At 48.7% G+C, this 14,924-nt stretch overlaps 2 protein-coding genes across 2 annotated transcripts in view; one reads left to right on the top strand and one right to left on the bottom strand.

The window, feature by feature from the left end:
* The first annotated feature begins 302 nt into the window (after positions 1 to 302).
* Positions 303 to 1,909, top strand: Sod3 (superoxide dismutase 3). Its single transcript, XM_032916859.1, has one exon. The coding sequence runs from the start codon at positions 316 to 318 to the stop codon at positions 1,051 to 1,053; it is 738 nt and encodes a 245-aa protein (XP_032772750.1). The 5' UTR covers positions 303 to 315; the 3' UTR covers positions 1,054 to 1,909.
* Positions 1,910 to 6,954: 5,045 nt separating this feature from the next.
* Positions 6,955 to 14,924, bottom strand: part of Ccdc149 (coiled-coil domain containing 149) — a 94,786-nt gene continuing 86,816 nt past the window's right edge. Inside the window, exon 12 of the mRNA XM_032916013.1 lies at positions 6,955 to 8,996. Within this exon, the coding sequence (XP_032771904.1) occupies positions 8,563 to 8,996 (434 nt within the window). The 3' untranslated portion in view covers positions 6,955 to 8,562. The remainder of the gene's footprint in view (positions 8,997 to 14,924) is intronic.

The following is a 14,924-nucleotide window of genomic DNA, read 5'->3' as shown; positions in this document are numbered from 1 at the left end:
CTCTCCTCCCTCCTCCCCCCCTCCCTCCCCCCCTCCCCACTGCCCCCCACACAAGGCCCCTCTCTGTGAGTTTCCTAATGCAGGGTTTTGGCACTTGTGTAGACACAGGCCCCAACTTGTGTCCGGAGACACTTTTGCCCCACCCCCACCTCCCCACCCCCAACACACACACAAGTGATATGACCCAGGCAATCCCTTGGGGACTGTGGGTTTGGGTAGTGAGAAGGAAGTCCCCGAGATTGGAAATTTCAAACGGCTAAGACTTGCTTTCTTCCCCCGGATATGGGGGCATTCCACAGGTGTGGAACCTCAGCCATGGTGGCCTTCTTGTTCTGCGGCCTGCTACTGGTGGCCTGTGGCTCTGTCACCTGGACCATGTCAGATACCGGAGAGTCCGGTGTCGACTTAGCAGACCGGCTTGACCTGGTTGAGAAGATAGGCGACACGCACTCCAAAGTCCTGGAGATCTGGATGGAGCTAGGAAAACAACGGGAGGTGGATGCCAGGGAGATGCACGCAGTCTGCAGGGTACAGCCCTCAGCCATGCTGGCTCCCGATCAGCCACAGATCACAGGCTTGGTCCTCTTCCGGCAGCTGGGGCCCAGCTCCAGACTTGAGGCCTCCTTCGAGCTGGAGGGCTTCCCAGCCGAGCAGAACACCTCCAACCGCGCCATCCACGTGCATGAGTTCGGGGACCTGAGCCAGGGCTGCGAGTCCACCGGACCACACTACAACCCGCTGGGTGTGCCGCACCCGCAGCACCCGGGAGACTTCGGCAACTTCGTGGTGCGCGATGGCCGCCTTCGGAAGTATCGCGTCACTGGCCTGGCCGCGTCACTGGCCGGACCGCACTCGATCTTGGGCCGCGCTGTGGTGGTCCACGCTGGCGAGGACGACCTGGGTAAAGGTGGCAACCAGGCCAGCGTGCAGAACGGCAACGCAGGTCGCCGGCTCGCCTGCTGCGTGGTAGGCACCAGCAGCTCGGCGGCCTGGGAGAGCCAGACAAAGGAGCGCAAGAAGCGGCGGCGGGAGAGCGAGTGCAAGACCGCTTAAGCATCACCCAGGGCCGCCTAGCCTAGCTGCTGCGCGCATAGATGCCTCCACACGCCCCTCTAGACGCCTCCAGTCATCCTAGAGGACTCTGGTTGTCCTAGACTGACGCTTCCCAGACACCTCAATCGCCTCTGTGCGCCCCACACTCTTCCACATACCCCAGACACCTCTGTATGGCCCAGATGCCTCCAAGAACCTCTTCGGCCACCTTCACGAGCCCCAGACGTTCCCACGTGCCCTGGGCACTGTCCTCGGAGACCAGGACACTTTTTGTAACCTAGGAATCCTTTCACGCCCTATGCACTTCCACAGACCCAAACTCCTTCGTGCTCTAGATCCACCTCGAACTCCTTTATGCCCCAAGACAATCCCACAAGCCCCTAGCATCCCCTTTGAAACAGTCTTTGAGTTTGCTCCCAGAGAATTCCGCGCTTACCCCCAGAGATCGAATGTGCGCAGATACTCTCCTTTTACTCTGAGGACATCCCAGTGGACCTTCGATAGAACTCCCTTGGGGTGTTCTGAAATATCACCCACCCCACTTCCTTCTGCCCCCTTTTGTTTTCTTTCTGTCCCCTAGCACCCAAGACTCCTCTCTTCCCTAGAGACCTCGTTTGTCTTCCCCTTGTTCCTCCTAGGGCTCTGGGACCACCCTGACACACACACACACACACACACACACACACACACACACACACCCCTAAGATTCCATGTTCCTGATCACCTCCTGTGGGGCCCCTGGTTCTGTTTTCATCTGTTTCCCATATGGTGCCTGCACCCCAAGGAGAGCAGCTCCTCCGAGAGTATTTGACAACCTTTATGCTGCTCATTAAAACCACAGCAATTCAGTCCTGCATTGGCCTTGTGTACTTTTTTGAAACTTTGCAGCTTAGTATTATTTTTTTTCCTCCCCCAAAATATCCCTGAGAATTGCAGGTCTCCTCCTCTAACGATAGAAGTTTCTATCATGAATCGTTCTGCCTTTTGGAGGGCTTAGGATTAGCAAGGACACTTAAATGTGCATGTGTGTGGTTTCTTTACAAAAAGATAGCGACACAACTGGGAGCCAAAGAGCTCAAAGATGGTGGAATAAAACCCACCTGACGTGAAGTGCGTTCCAGGCTGAGGTAAGTGTTGAGGTAGCCGGGCATGCAGCTCCCCGGATGTCCCCAGAACAGTCTCTGCATGTCTTATACTTTTACACACCCAATCTGAGGACCTGTGATAGTGCCTGCCTCCCAGCACAGACTTCCCAAGCTGGTCCTTCCAGGCAGCCTCTGCTTCTCCCTGACCGAACCTGTCAGTCAAACTGAATCACAGCCAGAAATCCGTCCTCTGCACTGCTGAGTGTACTCTGCCTCCATAGTTCAACGTTGTGCTAAGGAGATGCCAATGACATGGGGACCCATGATGGAGAGGAATGGCGTCCATCCACAGCCAGATCTGCCCCTTGGTTGCCATGTGATAGCCAACTCAGAACCACGGGGAAGCCAGACTTGGGATCAGCAGATGCTTCTCATCACTTGCCTTCTGTTCTTCTTGGGTGAGCCCCTGAACATCCTAGCAGACCCAATCCATATTTATTCTGTTCATTCATGGGGTTAGTGATAGTGATCTCTACAGCCCAGAGGTAAGAAACACCAGGACAATAGCAAGAGGGTATGGTCACTGTAAGAGCAAAGGAATGACTGTATGACCTGAACAAATAGCAAAACCTATGTAAAATAGAGCCATCTCCCAGGCTTGTTTTAAGGCCTGAATCCGGTGTTGTTCCTGAGAGATACTCAGCAGAACAGGCATATTTGATACAAACCTAACTAGTCTAAGAGCAGCTACAGCTATCCCTAACAATGCGTCTAGATACCTTGTAAAGTAGTGTCATGCTACTAGAAGGAATTCAACAAAGAAAAGCTTGCCACAGAGAGATGGGATTTCTCTGTGTGTCCCTGGTTGTCCTGGAATGAGCTCTGTAGACCAGAGTGGCATCGAACTCAGAGATCTGCCTGCCTCTGCCTCTTGAGTGCTGCTGGGATTAAAGGTATGAGCCACTACCACCTGGCTTTCAACCGAAGGTTTCTCAGAAGCATTTCTACAGCGAACCAACCAGAGCCCAGAGGAGACAACGCTGCCTTTTCAGCTTGGGTGGTGGGGAGAGGCAGAAGGAGAAGTTTGGGAGCTCTAAGGCGGACATCTGGTTCTTGGCACAGAATCCTGTGTGCCACCAAGACCGCCCCCTGGACTCCACTTGATCCCTGGCTTCTATTTTTACTTCCCTCATCTTACAGATCTCGCTTCTGGATCTCTTTCCTTTTGCTGTTTTGACTTCCTGGCCTGCTTGCTAATCAGTTTGCCGGTTTGACTCACAGGGTTTGCGTTCATTGCTGGGACTTAAACCCACACTTGTTTTGATTTCTTTCTGTAAAATTAGAAGCATTTGATGTAATGGCTGCACCTACCCACAGCTGGTAAGGCAAGAATAATGCTCGATCCCGCGTAGCTTACACACAATGTAGACAATAATTAGGGATGCTATCTTTAGATGTTAGGATAAGCTGTTTCTCAGAATGGCAGGGATGTTTTTAATTTTTTTTTCTGAGTGGGGCTTATTAGCGCACATACACAAAAATACTAAAAATCTTAAGAAAATAGAGCAAATCAGTGAGCGCTTTGGCCAACTTAAAAGCCTGCAGGAAATAAACCAACTGAGTTTAGATCTGCTGTTTGAACAAAATGCATAAAATCCTTACATTCTCCACAGTTTTCACTACTGCCATATGAGCAAAGAATTTCAGGGGACACAGGCAAGGGACGAGCTGCTACCATAGGCTGGAAGCCCAACCCCGGGGGAGCTTGTCTTTGGTGAAGGTTGGGGGAAGGGCGAAATAGATAATGTAGACTGTTATTCCCCCAGTCAGGAAAGTTAATACTTAAAAAAATTTCATTTTGTGTATGTGAATGATGGGGTTGGATTTCCATGGTACATATGTGGAGGTCAGAGAAGAACTTGTGAAATCCATTACACAGGTTCTGGGCATTGAACTTAAGTTGCAAGGTATGTACAGCAAACACCTTTATCCCCTGAGCCATAGAGCCTGCCCCATTCTCCTCCTTCTCCACCACCTCCTCCTTCTCTTCCTCCATTTCCTACTGTGTGTGTGTGTGTGTGTGTGTGTGTGTGTGTGTGTGTGTTGTGTATACACAGCCACATACCTTCATACTTGTTTCAAATAAGTGTGTGCATGCATGTGCACATGAATATGCCTGTACATGTGTGGGACCCAAATCTGTTGGCAGTTGTCTTGTTTGACCCCTCTCCTTTTTACATAGAGAAGCAAGGTCTTTTACTAACTTTGGGGTTAATTGTTTTGGCTAGTCTAGATCTCGATCTCCCAAGGCTTGTATTATAGGAAGGCTGCCCCAAGGACCAAGATTTTACACGGATGCTGGGATCTGGACTCTAATTCTCAGCCTGCATAGCTGGCTCCTTGCTTACTAAACCATCTCCCCAGCCCCCAGCCCTCTCACTTGAGGTAACAATGGCATAAGATCAGTTATGCACGATGCACGATGATGGAGAAACCGGTACACTGTGTGCAAAGGAGTAGAAGTTATCATCATCCTCATCGTCGTCATCGTCATTTTTAGAAACAGTATACGTACTTAAGGTAATTTAATGTTGTGTGTGTGTGTGTAGTGTCTGTGTATGAGTGTGTGGATGTCAGAGGGCAATTGAAGGTGTTACTCCTCAGGCCAGGCAATTACTTTTGTTGTTTTGAGATAGGGTCTCTCATTGGCCTGAACCTTACCAAATAACTAACCTGCTTGTCCAGTGGGTGCCGGGGACCCACCCGTCCATTTTGTCTCCACACACTGGGATTACAAGTGAGTGCCACCACACCTAGATTTTTGTGTCCCCCCCCCAACCCCTGCCAGATCCCCACTTCCATTCTGGAGTTCAAACCCAACTCCTGTTTAACAGGCAACCCCGTATCAAAGGAGCGCTCCTGCTCCTGTGTAGCATTCCTTCCCCACACAATCCTGGGCTCAAACAGATTCCCCAAGTGAAACTTTTCAGTGCTGTGTGGGCTTGCCCTACACAGCCAAAAGAAAACATTGTCATTTAGTGAAAGGTGTAAATTGCCCCCATGCTGAGTCACGGTGTTTTGTTTTTGTGTGCTCGTATTCTGGAGAGACCAAGCTTTCTTACTTTTCTTGCTCTTCCTTCTAATTAGAGCCTCTCCTGCCCTCCAGTTTTCTGCTCTGATCTTACACGGCTCTCTGTTCAGTCACCTCAGTCGCCTAGGGCAAAGAACTGCATTAAAGTGTGATCTCATGGCCACCCTTTGGCTTTTGGACAGCCTACCTGCTGCCTCCTGGGGGAGTACTCAGAATCAGGAAGGATGCTTCCAAACACATCTTCCAGAATATTCCAGCAGAGATTTCCAAAGAGGAGGGTGGAAGCCAGGCAGTCACAGGGCTACACAATGATAGCAAAAAAGCACCTGGATTTGAGAGAGAGAGAGAGAGAGAGAGAGAGAGAGAGAGAGAGAGAGAGAGAGAGTGTGTTGGGGGATGGGGTATAGAAAATCAAGGACAAACAAATTGTCATTGTAAAGTGACAGATAGGGAAGAATCATATTAATGAGCAAATGAAATGACCTTGTCATACCAGATAGTGACGCAGGTGCAGGCTCTCTCAGGGCAGGAGTGTAGCAAAAATCCACTGTGTGGAATGCCACACAGGGCCCTTTCTAGAACTTGGCATCGTGATGGATGATGGGAGTGTGTTAGGTAGCCATGCAGGAACGTAAACTAATTCAGTTAATCTAGTTAGCTGTAGGGAGGAAGCTCTTTGAGAGACCTTCTGGCAGTAGGGCTCAGAGGAATGATCAAGAGGGTGACAGAGGATGACAACAGGGCTTGGGAAGGGAGAGAGCAAGGATGAGAAGGGCCGGCTTCTCAAGCACCAATCCATTTCCTCAAACACCCTGTGGACTGTTCATACCAGCAGAGAGAATGCAAAATGCAGATTTCAAACAAGCTCTCTCTAAGGACGATCAACTTAGTCTTCTTTCTCTAGATTGTTCTCTGCGTTCTGCTGATCAACTAACTACCTAACTAACCAACCAACTAACTAACTAAGGTAGAAAGCTAACAGGACAGACACACCTATGGGGGAAGCAAGGGGAGGAGGAAAGAAAGCTGGGAAACAGGGCAGGCTACATCAGGAAAGAGGGGAGAGGACATGGTCTTCCCTTTACTAATAACAGTTGCTTTCCAGCTCAGACCCGTTGGCAACATAATATTCTACATTACCAAGCAAGATCAGAAAAGATATGTAGGGGCCATGTCTACACAACTGCTCATTTGGCTGCCTAAGACATGATTCTGTTTTGCCCAGATCTCTTTTAGTGTCTTATGTCCAGGGATAACCCAGAGAATATACCTTGATGAACCCACACCCATCATAGAAACATTACTTCCTAGCTAGGCATTTAGGCATAGGTGTGTAATGAATTGTGATTAACACAGTATGGCAGGAACCCTTTTGTCCTTCCCCTTTGGCTCTTAAAAGATGTTTATACATATGTGTGAAGAGATACCCTCCTGCCTTCAAATATATGTGATATATGTCTGGAGCTGTTACTGCCAGGGACTCAACTGACCCCAGACAAGCAAAGATGGGAGATGGATTTCAGAATCCCTGGGAAATTCCTGAAGTAGTGCCAAGATCTCCACTTCAGACATTCTGGTCACACAACAGAATTTATTACCCTGCTGTTTAAGTTTCTCTGCGTGTGAGCTGTGGCTGGGAATACAGGAGAGATGGAGGTAATGTGGCAGAGTTGAGGAGAGAATGCCGCAGCCGACTGTTTAAAAAAGACCAAGGGGAACGACAAGTAGTGACTGGACTCTCTTTAATGTCTGCAGAATAGAAGAATCATGTTGGGTAGACACAGCAGAACTGGGGATGTTGTTGTCATAGTTACATATTTATAACAATGTCAACTTACTGGCTCACCCCATCTAATAACACAGGTGCCTCCTGTGCTGGCTGCATCGATTGAGCTCAAGCTATGGACCCCTATTATCCTGGCTCCCTAGAGCACAAACCCTGAGGCTCACTGCAGTTTCTTGCCTTTCTAGACTGTGCTAGAGTTTACTATAAACCCCCCTTACCTGAAAGTAAAGACTGGCCACAAAGAAGTATACCTGTTGCATCCAAACCAGAGCTTCTGGGGGGTGAGAGTGTTTATTTTCTTTTTACTGAGTCACACCTGGCTGGGTTTCCCTTGGCCATTCCTTTGTCCTCTGTAGTAATACTGACCGTGTGCAGCTGAAAGCCAGCTATGGCCCCCATACAGCACAAAAGGCACCTTCAGTACTATTGGTACGTGTAAACTTACAGCCTCAGGGCCTCCTTCCCTAGAGGGCTGGCCTTCAGGGGCAGGGGACAGACTGAAATACAGAGGGATAAACAGGGCATTGGGGCTCCCACCAGAAGGTGTGTCCTTGTCCCCAAGAATCCCAGGTTTTAGGATGAGTGGGAACACATTTTTCCTCTGAGCTTCTCCTTCTAGCTGGAGTTTCTGAGATCAATTCTGGATGCTGGGGGCCTATATGGAAAATTCTGCTGATGGAGTGAATGCTTTCAGATTCTTCAGTGGTGTAAGAAACTGGGATAACAGTAAGCTTTTCCCAAACCCCAGATAACCACACCATCCGATAAAGACAGCCTATATTTCTAATATTATCTAAATAACAATAACACAAAAATCAGATTACCACTAAAGGGTCCCCTACTTCTGGCAGCTACTTGTTACCCATCCCTCCTGACCAGTGAGACCTCCAGACCTAGGCTAGAACACTCAGATCTGCACTCAGTCAACAAACAGCCTCTCCTACCTGCAGCCTAACGTTTTCAGCCTGCTCTTGCCCCTCCCACCCGCCACTGTGAAACACTGGGTGCCAAGACTCCCCATTGCTGGGGACCCTCCGAGACCACTACATGACAAAGTGTAGCCCTAGCCTCATGAACACATTTCATTCAATTACATCTTTCCTTCCAGCCACCTAGCTATTCCCAAGACAGAGACCCAGGGGGGGAGAAAAAAACCCTTGCTTTCCTAGCTTGTCCCATCATCTTGATGGACAACATTAAATGCTAATAGAAAAACATCTTCTCTCTAATAAAACAAATGCTGACAGGAAGAGGGACGTGGGAAGGCAGCCATATGGCAACCACGATTCCTTTGCCCGGCCATGTTCACAGCAGCACGTCTTCAGCAGACAGAGGTGACACCGAGACGCTCACAGGCCAGCTTTAATAAATCAGACAGGGCTGGCACCGTTGGGTGTTCCCAGCCCGTAGCAGGCTCAGAGTGTTTTCTCATTTGCAGACAGGAAGGTGTTTAGCAGAAAGTGCCTTGGATGATTGTTCTGAGGCCGTAGCCTTTCCTCGCTGTCCCCAGGGCCTTCAGTGTGTCACCCTGTCAGTCTCTCTCCCCCTCATGTTTGCACAGTGCTTCTCGTGTCTCCACCCTCTGAGATGCCTCTGTCACCTCCCGCGCTGGTTGCTTTGACCTCTGGCTGCATGGAAGGCAAGTGGTCCTGGAGAGTTACGATGGCGTCCTCCTGGGAGGCCAGGCTAGATCGGGACAGCTCTGGATCACACCTCTGTTCCTCCGTGGGAGCCTCCCTTGGGACCTCCTCCAGGTCTGCGGCTTCCTGTCCATCAGGCAGTTGAATGATCTCCCTTCCTCCCACCGTGTTTACTTCTTCTGATAGCAGCTGGGGTACTGGAGGATGGTGAAAGTCCGAGTGCTGGTTCGCGTTGCTCGGTGGGGCTGGGGCGCTGACAGCAGGCTTCCCAGCATCCTCAGGCACTGTCAGCGCCTCAGCAGCTGCACGGCGCTCATCTCGTTCCTGCTTCTGAATCTCCCCTGAAAACAGGCAAGGGACAGCATTAAACCTGGGGCAGCAGGCTGGCCTCACCTTCCTCGCCTGGTAACTCCCACCTAGCCACCTGCCCAAGGCCTTTAAGAACCAATGGCTCATTACTCTTCCCTCTTCCAGGCAGGGGTCTGGAGCCCAGGGTATTCATGGACCCATGTTGAGAAGCCAGACCTGCACCTTCTCCAATGAGGACTAAGTCGCCGGTTCCTGGAAACCCACGCCTTAATTACTAATAGGCCTCCTACGGCCATGGACGACTGAATATGAGGACAAAGGTTGTCCTTTGGAAGCTGAGGGCCTTTATGGATGAGGTGAGATTCCGGCTGCCCTCAGAGAAGGAGGATAGCTTGGAGAGGTTTAGTATCACCCCGTTCCTTATTCTCCATTAGCACCTTACTGTCTGAGAGGAATCCCCAATGTTTTCCCAGCTTCAGATATAAGGCTATGTGCAAACAGCTTCAAGCTCCCTCCCGAGGCACCAGACTCTTGGCCTTAAACCCCTCTATCAATCAGAAATTCTACAGATACAAGAAGCAGGAGTCAGGAGACAATGGATGATGGGTCCTGAGAGCTGGCTCCTTGCGCCCATCTCTCTACTCATTTGTTCTATGACCACAGCTCGTCTGGCCTCAGTCTCTCAGGTAAGTAAAAGGGAGGGCTCTGATGTCCCTCTCTGACCTAGTAAGTAATAGTGGCATTGTGTGACCAGGGGAGAATAAATGGCTCTTAATACCAGGACATGTGCATTCAATACTAGGCTGTGAATTTCCCACAAGGTAGTGTTCTGAGACCTCAGGAACAACCATGATGATAGGTATGGAAGATGCACAGCTGGGTGAGTTTAGCATGAGCAAAGGTCTTGGTGCAAACATTGAAGGCCCCAGGAATACTTCCTGGTACTCCTGACTAGAACCACAATAGAACAACATTACAGTCAGGCCTGCTGTTGGACAAGTACAGGGATTCTCTGGCTGACAGCTTGCTGGTGGGGCTGGACTGTGGAAGACTGGCAAGAGGTGGGACACATGTTCCTGTCATTTTCCCACATGACACCTTTGGAAGAAGCCTTGCTGACTCAAGATTAGCTTTGACACTGTTCACTTTCTTTGCAAGATCCCACTGGTCCACTCCTGATGACCTGCAGCCTCAGTTTCCAAGGTTATATGTACCCATGGATATAAGGATAAGCTAGTACATGAACACATGCATACATGAATACATACACATATCCTTCCAGCCAACCAAAATACCTGTGATGGGTTTGCAGTCAGCTTGTCTGGCTGAAGAGATAGCCAGGACTTAAGAAAGACACCTGTGTGTTTCTGGGGCCTGTTCAGAGAGCACTGGTATGTGGGAGAGTGATCGGTATGTAAGGAAAGACCTGGCCAGAATGTAGGCAGCACTGCCCAGCTGGCAGCCCAAATTAAAAACAGAGACAGAGGAAGGCAGTGTGGTGGAAGGGCTGCTGAAATCAGCTGATGTCAAACACCAGCTTCTTTGGCTTCCACGAGTAGAATCAATACCAACAACTCTCCAGAAACCGAGGCATTTCAGCTCTAGCTGGGAACTGCTGAAGCATCCTGCTTTCTGCACCAGGTCCTTGGCCTGTCTGCTGTTGGACCACCAGCTCCTATAGTGAAGCCATATATCATCTCTATAGGGACCTTTGCTTGGTTCAGCTCCTCTAGAAAGCAAGGCCTGACATAAGACCCCTTAGGTCTCTGCATGAACCGGTTTCCTCCAGCTCTAAAGAACTTCAGAGCAGCTAGGCCTCACTGCATGGCCCTCCCTGCTAGGAGCTGCTCCACACACACGCCATGGTTTATCTAATCATCCAACTTAGTTCCATGAGGCAAGGAGCCTCAACTGATGTGTCTGACACCAGCTGATATTTAAGACCACTTTAAAAATGGGATTTTACTTTTCTTTTTTGAGTAGAAATATAGGTGGGGAGAACTGGAGAGACCTGCCATTATGGTAACAAACATGGAGATAGGCAACATAGAAAAAGAAAAGGCATTGTGTGTGTGGGGGGTGGGGAGGTATTAGTGGGAATTGAACCTAGGGCCTTGCACAAGCTAGGCAGTCTCTCTACCACTGAGCTACATCCGTAGCTTTTAGATTTCGGCTTACAGCTTAGGGGTGCTAGCCCATAATAAGCTCTCATGTTGGGTCTATTGCTAAGGATTGTGAGGTCTAGGCTTATGTTTATGAGCTTTGGTTGTGTAAACCTTGCTCCTTGATTTAAAACTATTGGCTGAATAAAATTGGCTATAGCCAATTACTGGAGGGATTAGAGGTAAGTGGGTTTGAAGTGACCTGGTTAGAGGAGGAGAGATGAGGGCGGAAGGGGGAAGAACTAGAGAGATAGGAGGAAGGGAGGAAAGGGAGAGGGGAGAAGGGGAGAGGAGGAGAGGGGGAGAGGGGGAGGGGAAAGGAGAGGAAGAAAGTGAGGGAGAGGGAGAGGGAGCACATGGCCAGGAGAAACAGCAAGTATCTGGGGTACACCACTGGGGAGGTAGCCAGGCCAGCAGTTAGATTGGGGTGATCCCCCCCAGTAATTGTTAAAGCCAAATAAGATAACTGTGGTCTGAGTCTCATTTATTTATAACCTAGTCAGGGATAAGCTTAAATTGGTTCTACTGCACTCCCTGTTGCTTTGTGCCTGAAGCACAAGGTAAACTGAACAAGTCCACCCGGGACAGAAAAGGAAAAGAAACAGAGATGGGGATGGGGTCTCACCAGCCTCTTGAGTGTGCCCAAGCACTAGATGACCTTGCTCTAGGCCCCACTTTGTAATAGTTCCTCCACTTTCCCTTCTTAATTTCGATTAATGACTTGGATCTGTCTCCAGCCCCTCTCTTGTGAGGTCTGTAGCATCAGATCAGCTCAGTCCCTCTGTCTCCTCTGTGCCTCCGCCAACCATGCCTCTTCCCTCACTGGTTCTGTCGGTAGTTTCTGCAACAGCACAGTTTTCTTGTTTCCAGTCGACTTCTGGGTGCACACGGATTGATGTTTTGTGGCTTCTATAACAGATGACGACCAACTTAGCACACACATACACCTATTTTCTTGTAGTTCTGGAGTCCAGAAGTCCTAAGCAGGTCCCTGTGGTCAGAACAGGAGCACAGTCCCCAGGTCACTCATGATCCCTTCCTCAGTTCTCCCAGGTTTTGGTGGCTTCCTGGCTTGTTGCAGGATTCGTCCAGTTCCCATCACCAAAGGCATATCAGCCTGGCTTGTATAAGGAGGCCACACCCTCCTTTGCTTCCATCTCGTAAGACCATTCTTTTAGGACTGAACTGTATAATCTAGGATCATCCTCTCACCTCAAGACCCACAGATGAATCCCATCTGCAAGTGCTCTCATCATGGGAGACGGACTCATCGGTTCCATTGGAGAACACCGTTTAGATTTCTAGTACCCATGTCCCTCCTCATTTTCCCTGCTGAGCTGGTGCCTGCTCCCCGTGGGTAACACGCTGCGGGCGCAGTGGGTGGTAAACAGCCTAGAGCCACTGGAAGGAGTCACCGAGAAAGGCAAGTCTTGCCTCCTGTCTGCACCTCTTCCATCTAGTTTTCCTGATACAAATTTGATTTTTTTCAAATGTAAAAGGAGCCATTTCATTTTCCTCAGCCTTTTGGACAACCACAGAAGAACCCCAGGGACAGATTCTTGACCAATTTTTTTCCTTCTCACTTTTTCAAATCTGTATTTGGTTATGGATACCATGTGTCACTGTTCCCTACAAGCCACATTCCAGAAAATGACCCTAGCACTTGTCCTTACAATGAAATACACGAACACATATATGATACAAGCAATCATTGAACTGAAAGATAGATAGATAGATAGATAGATAGATAGATAGATAGATAGATAGATAGATAGATAATAGATGGATGGATGGATGCATGGATGGATGAATGGATGGGTGGATAGATGGATGGATAGATAGATAGATAATAGATGGATGGATGGATGGATGGATGGATGCATGGATGGATGAATGGATGGGTGGATAGATGGATGGATAGATAGATAGATAGATAGATAGATAGATAGATAGATAGATAGATAGATAGATAGATAACCAAAACCTGTTGTGATTTGCTCAGACAAGAGAGCAGTGTGTGTAGTTACCAATAGGGTCACACTCCAAGCCAAGCCAGGGGCCTCCCTATAGCTTTGCCATTCTGATCGTGTCTGTGGACTTGCTTAGAGTGGCAGAGTCTCAGGCCCCACCCCTCACTTACTGTCTCAGAGTGCACACCCTCATAAAGTCCCAGGTGATGAGGGTTCCCTGTGACCTTAAAGCACACATCTCATCATGTCTTCCTCCATGTAGAAAACCTTCAAAGGCTGCAGATTCTGGGGAATAGAGCTTAAACTTTTAACCTAGCATTCATGGTTTATGCTTCAACGCCCTTTTCTCACTGTATCCGCCATCCCAGATCCTCTACTTGCATCCCTCCATCCACCTACCTTAGCCAGTCCCTCGTGGTGCTACACCTCTCCCCCTCTCCCAGGGACCTTTGTTGAATTCCCTTCTCCATTCCAAAGTGAGCTTTGAGGGGCAGCCCGGCCACCACCTCCTCCATGAAGATTAAACCTAGCCAAAAGCCCTGTTCCTAGTGGAATTCCTATTCCCACAGGGGAACTTTCTCATTCTCTCTCTCTCTCTCTCTCTCTCTCTCTCTCTCTCTCTCAAATTGTTACTTATAACTAACTACCTTAAACTACCTTAAGTACAAAGTCTTTTTTTAACTTCGACAGTGTTCTATGGCATAGACTCAATAAATATCTTACTAAGCGCTTGAATATATGGACTTATACATGTATTCATGAAAAAGTGAATCTATTAGCATACATCCTAAATACCATGCATCATTTTATGAAAGCAACTTAAATTTATAGTATTCTTTTTAAGGTATATTCAGTAACTACCCTAAAACTTCTCAAAATGGTACTTTCCGAAAGGAGATGGAGATGTCTAACGCCTACAAATATTTAGCTACATCAAGGCAGCTCAGGGAAGCCAATGCATCAGTTCCACACTAACATGGAAATTCTCACAGCGATTACAGAGGAGACTGAGCAACACCGAGTCAGAACGATGCGCTCTCAGCAGAGGGGGGAGCATCATTCCAAAGGAGCGAATCCTGGGGTTTCCTGAGGCTGCACTTCTCACCCGCGTGAGATGAATAAACTCCTTCTGGAAATTACTCTCATGAAATTACTTCTCTCAAGACAGTTAATAGTATATTCTGGCGCCCCTGAAAAATTAATTAACCTTCCTCCGTACAGTTTCACCCCGAAACCATTGGCAGTGTGTTTTTACTGTGGCTCAGGTGAGACCTTTGCCGCCCTCATTTACATCTAAGGGAAGCTGGGATGAATTATGCCAGGGCCCTTTGGTTGCTGCTGCTTTGCCCTGTGCTACTTCCTTCTCTGATATTCCAATTCTGTCTAGATGTGTGAATCTTGTCACCACTATCTCCCCCCGCCTCTCCTCTTCTCCCTTCTCCTCCTTCTCTTCCCATCCTTTGGAGTTACCTGGGAAACATTTTTATTTTAAACTTTTGTTCAGGGGGTGAGGAAGATGATCCCACTGTTACCAACATAGACGAAATGCAACCACAGGAAGGGGATGATGGGTATCTAAGGATGATGGATGCCCTGGGAGACGGCAGACTCCTGAAGGGATGGTGGACACCGCCTGTGGTTCTGTTGTCTGTTCCCATTTACTTTGCATTTCCTGAGAGGCTGGATAGCAGGTCTTGGGACTAGAACAACACAAGCTTGGAAATTGGAATTATGGGTACAGCAATGTTTACCACACCCCCTTTTCCCTTGCATTTATCTAGAAGACACCAAAACCAACATAGTTTAGTCAATTATTAATACACACAAA

Source organism: Rattus rattus, chromosome 11 (genome assembly GCF_011064425.1).
Source record: "Rattus rattus isolate New Zealand chromosome 11, Rrattus_CSIRO_v1, whole genome shotgun sequence".
NCBI classification, from domain to species: Eukaryota; Metazoa; Chordata; class Mammalia; order Rodentia; family Muridae; genus Rattus; species Rattus rattus.
Note: the sequence above shows the minus strand (reverse complement) of the source record. Positions and strands in the feature narration are given on the sequence as shown.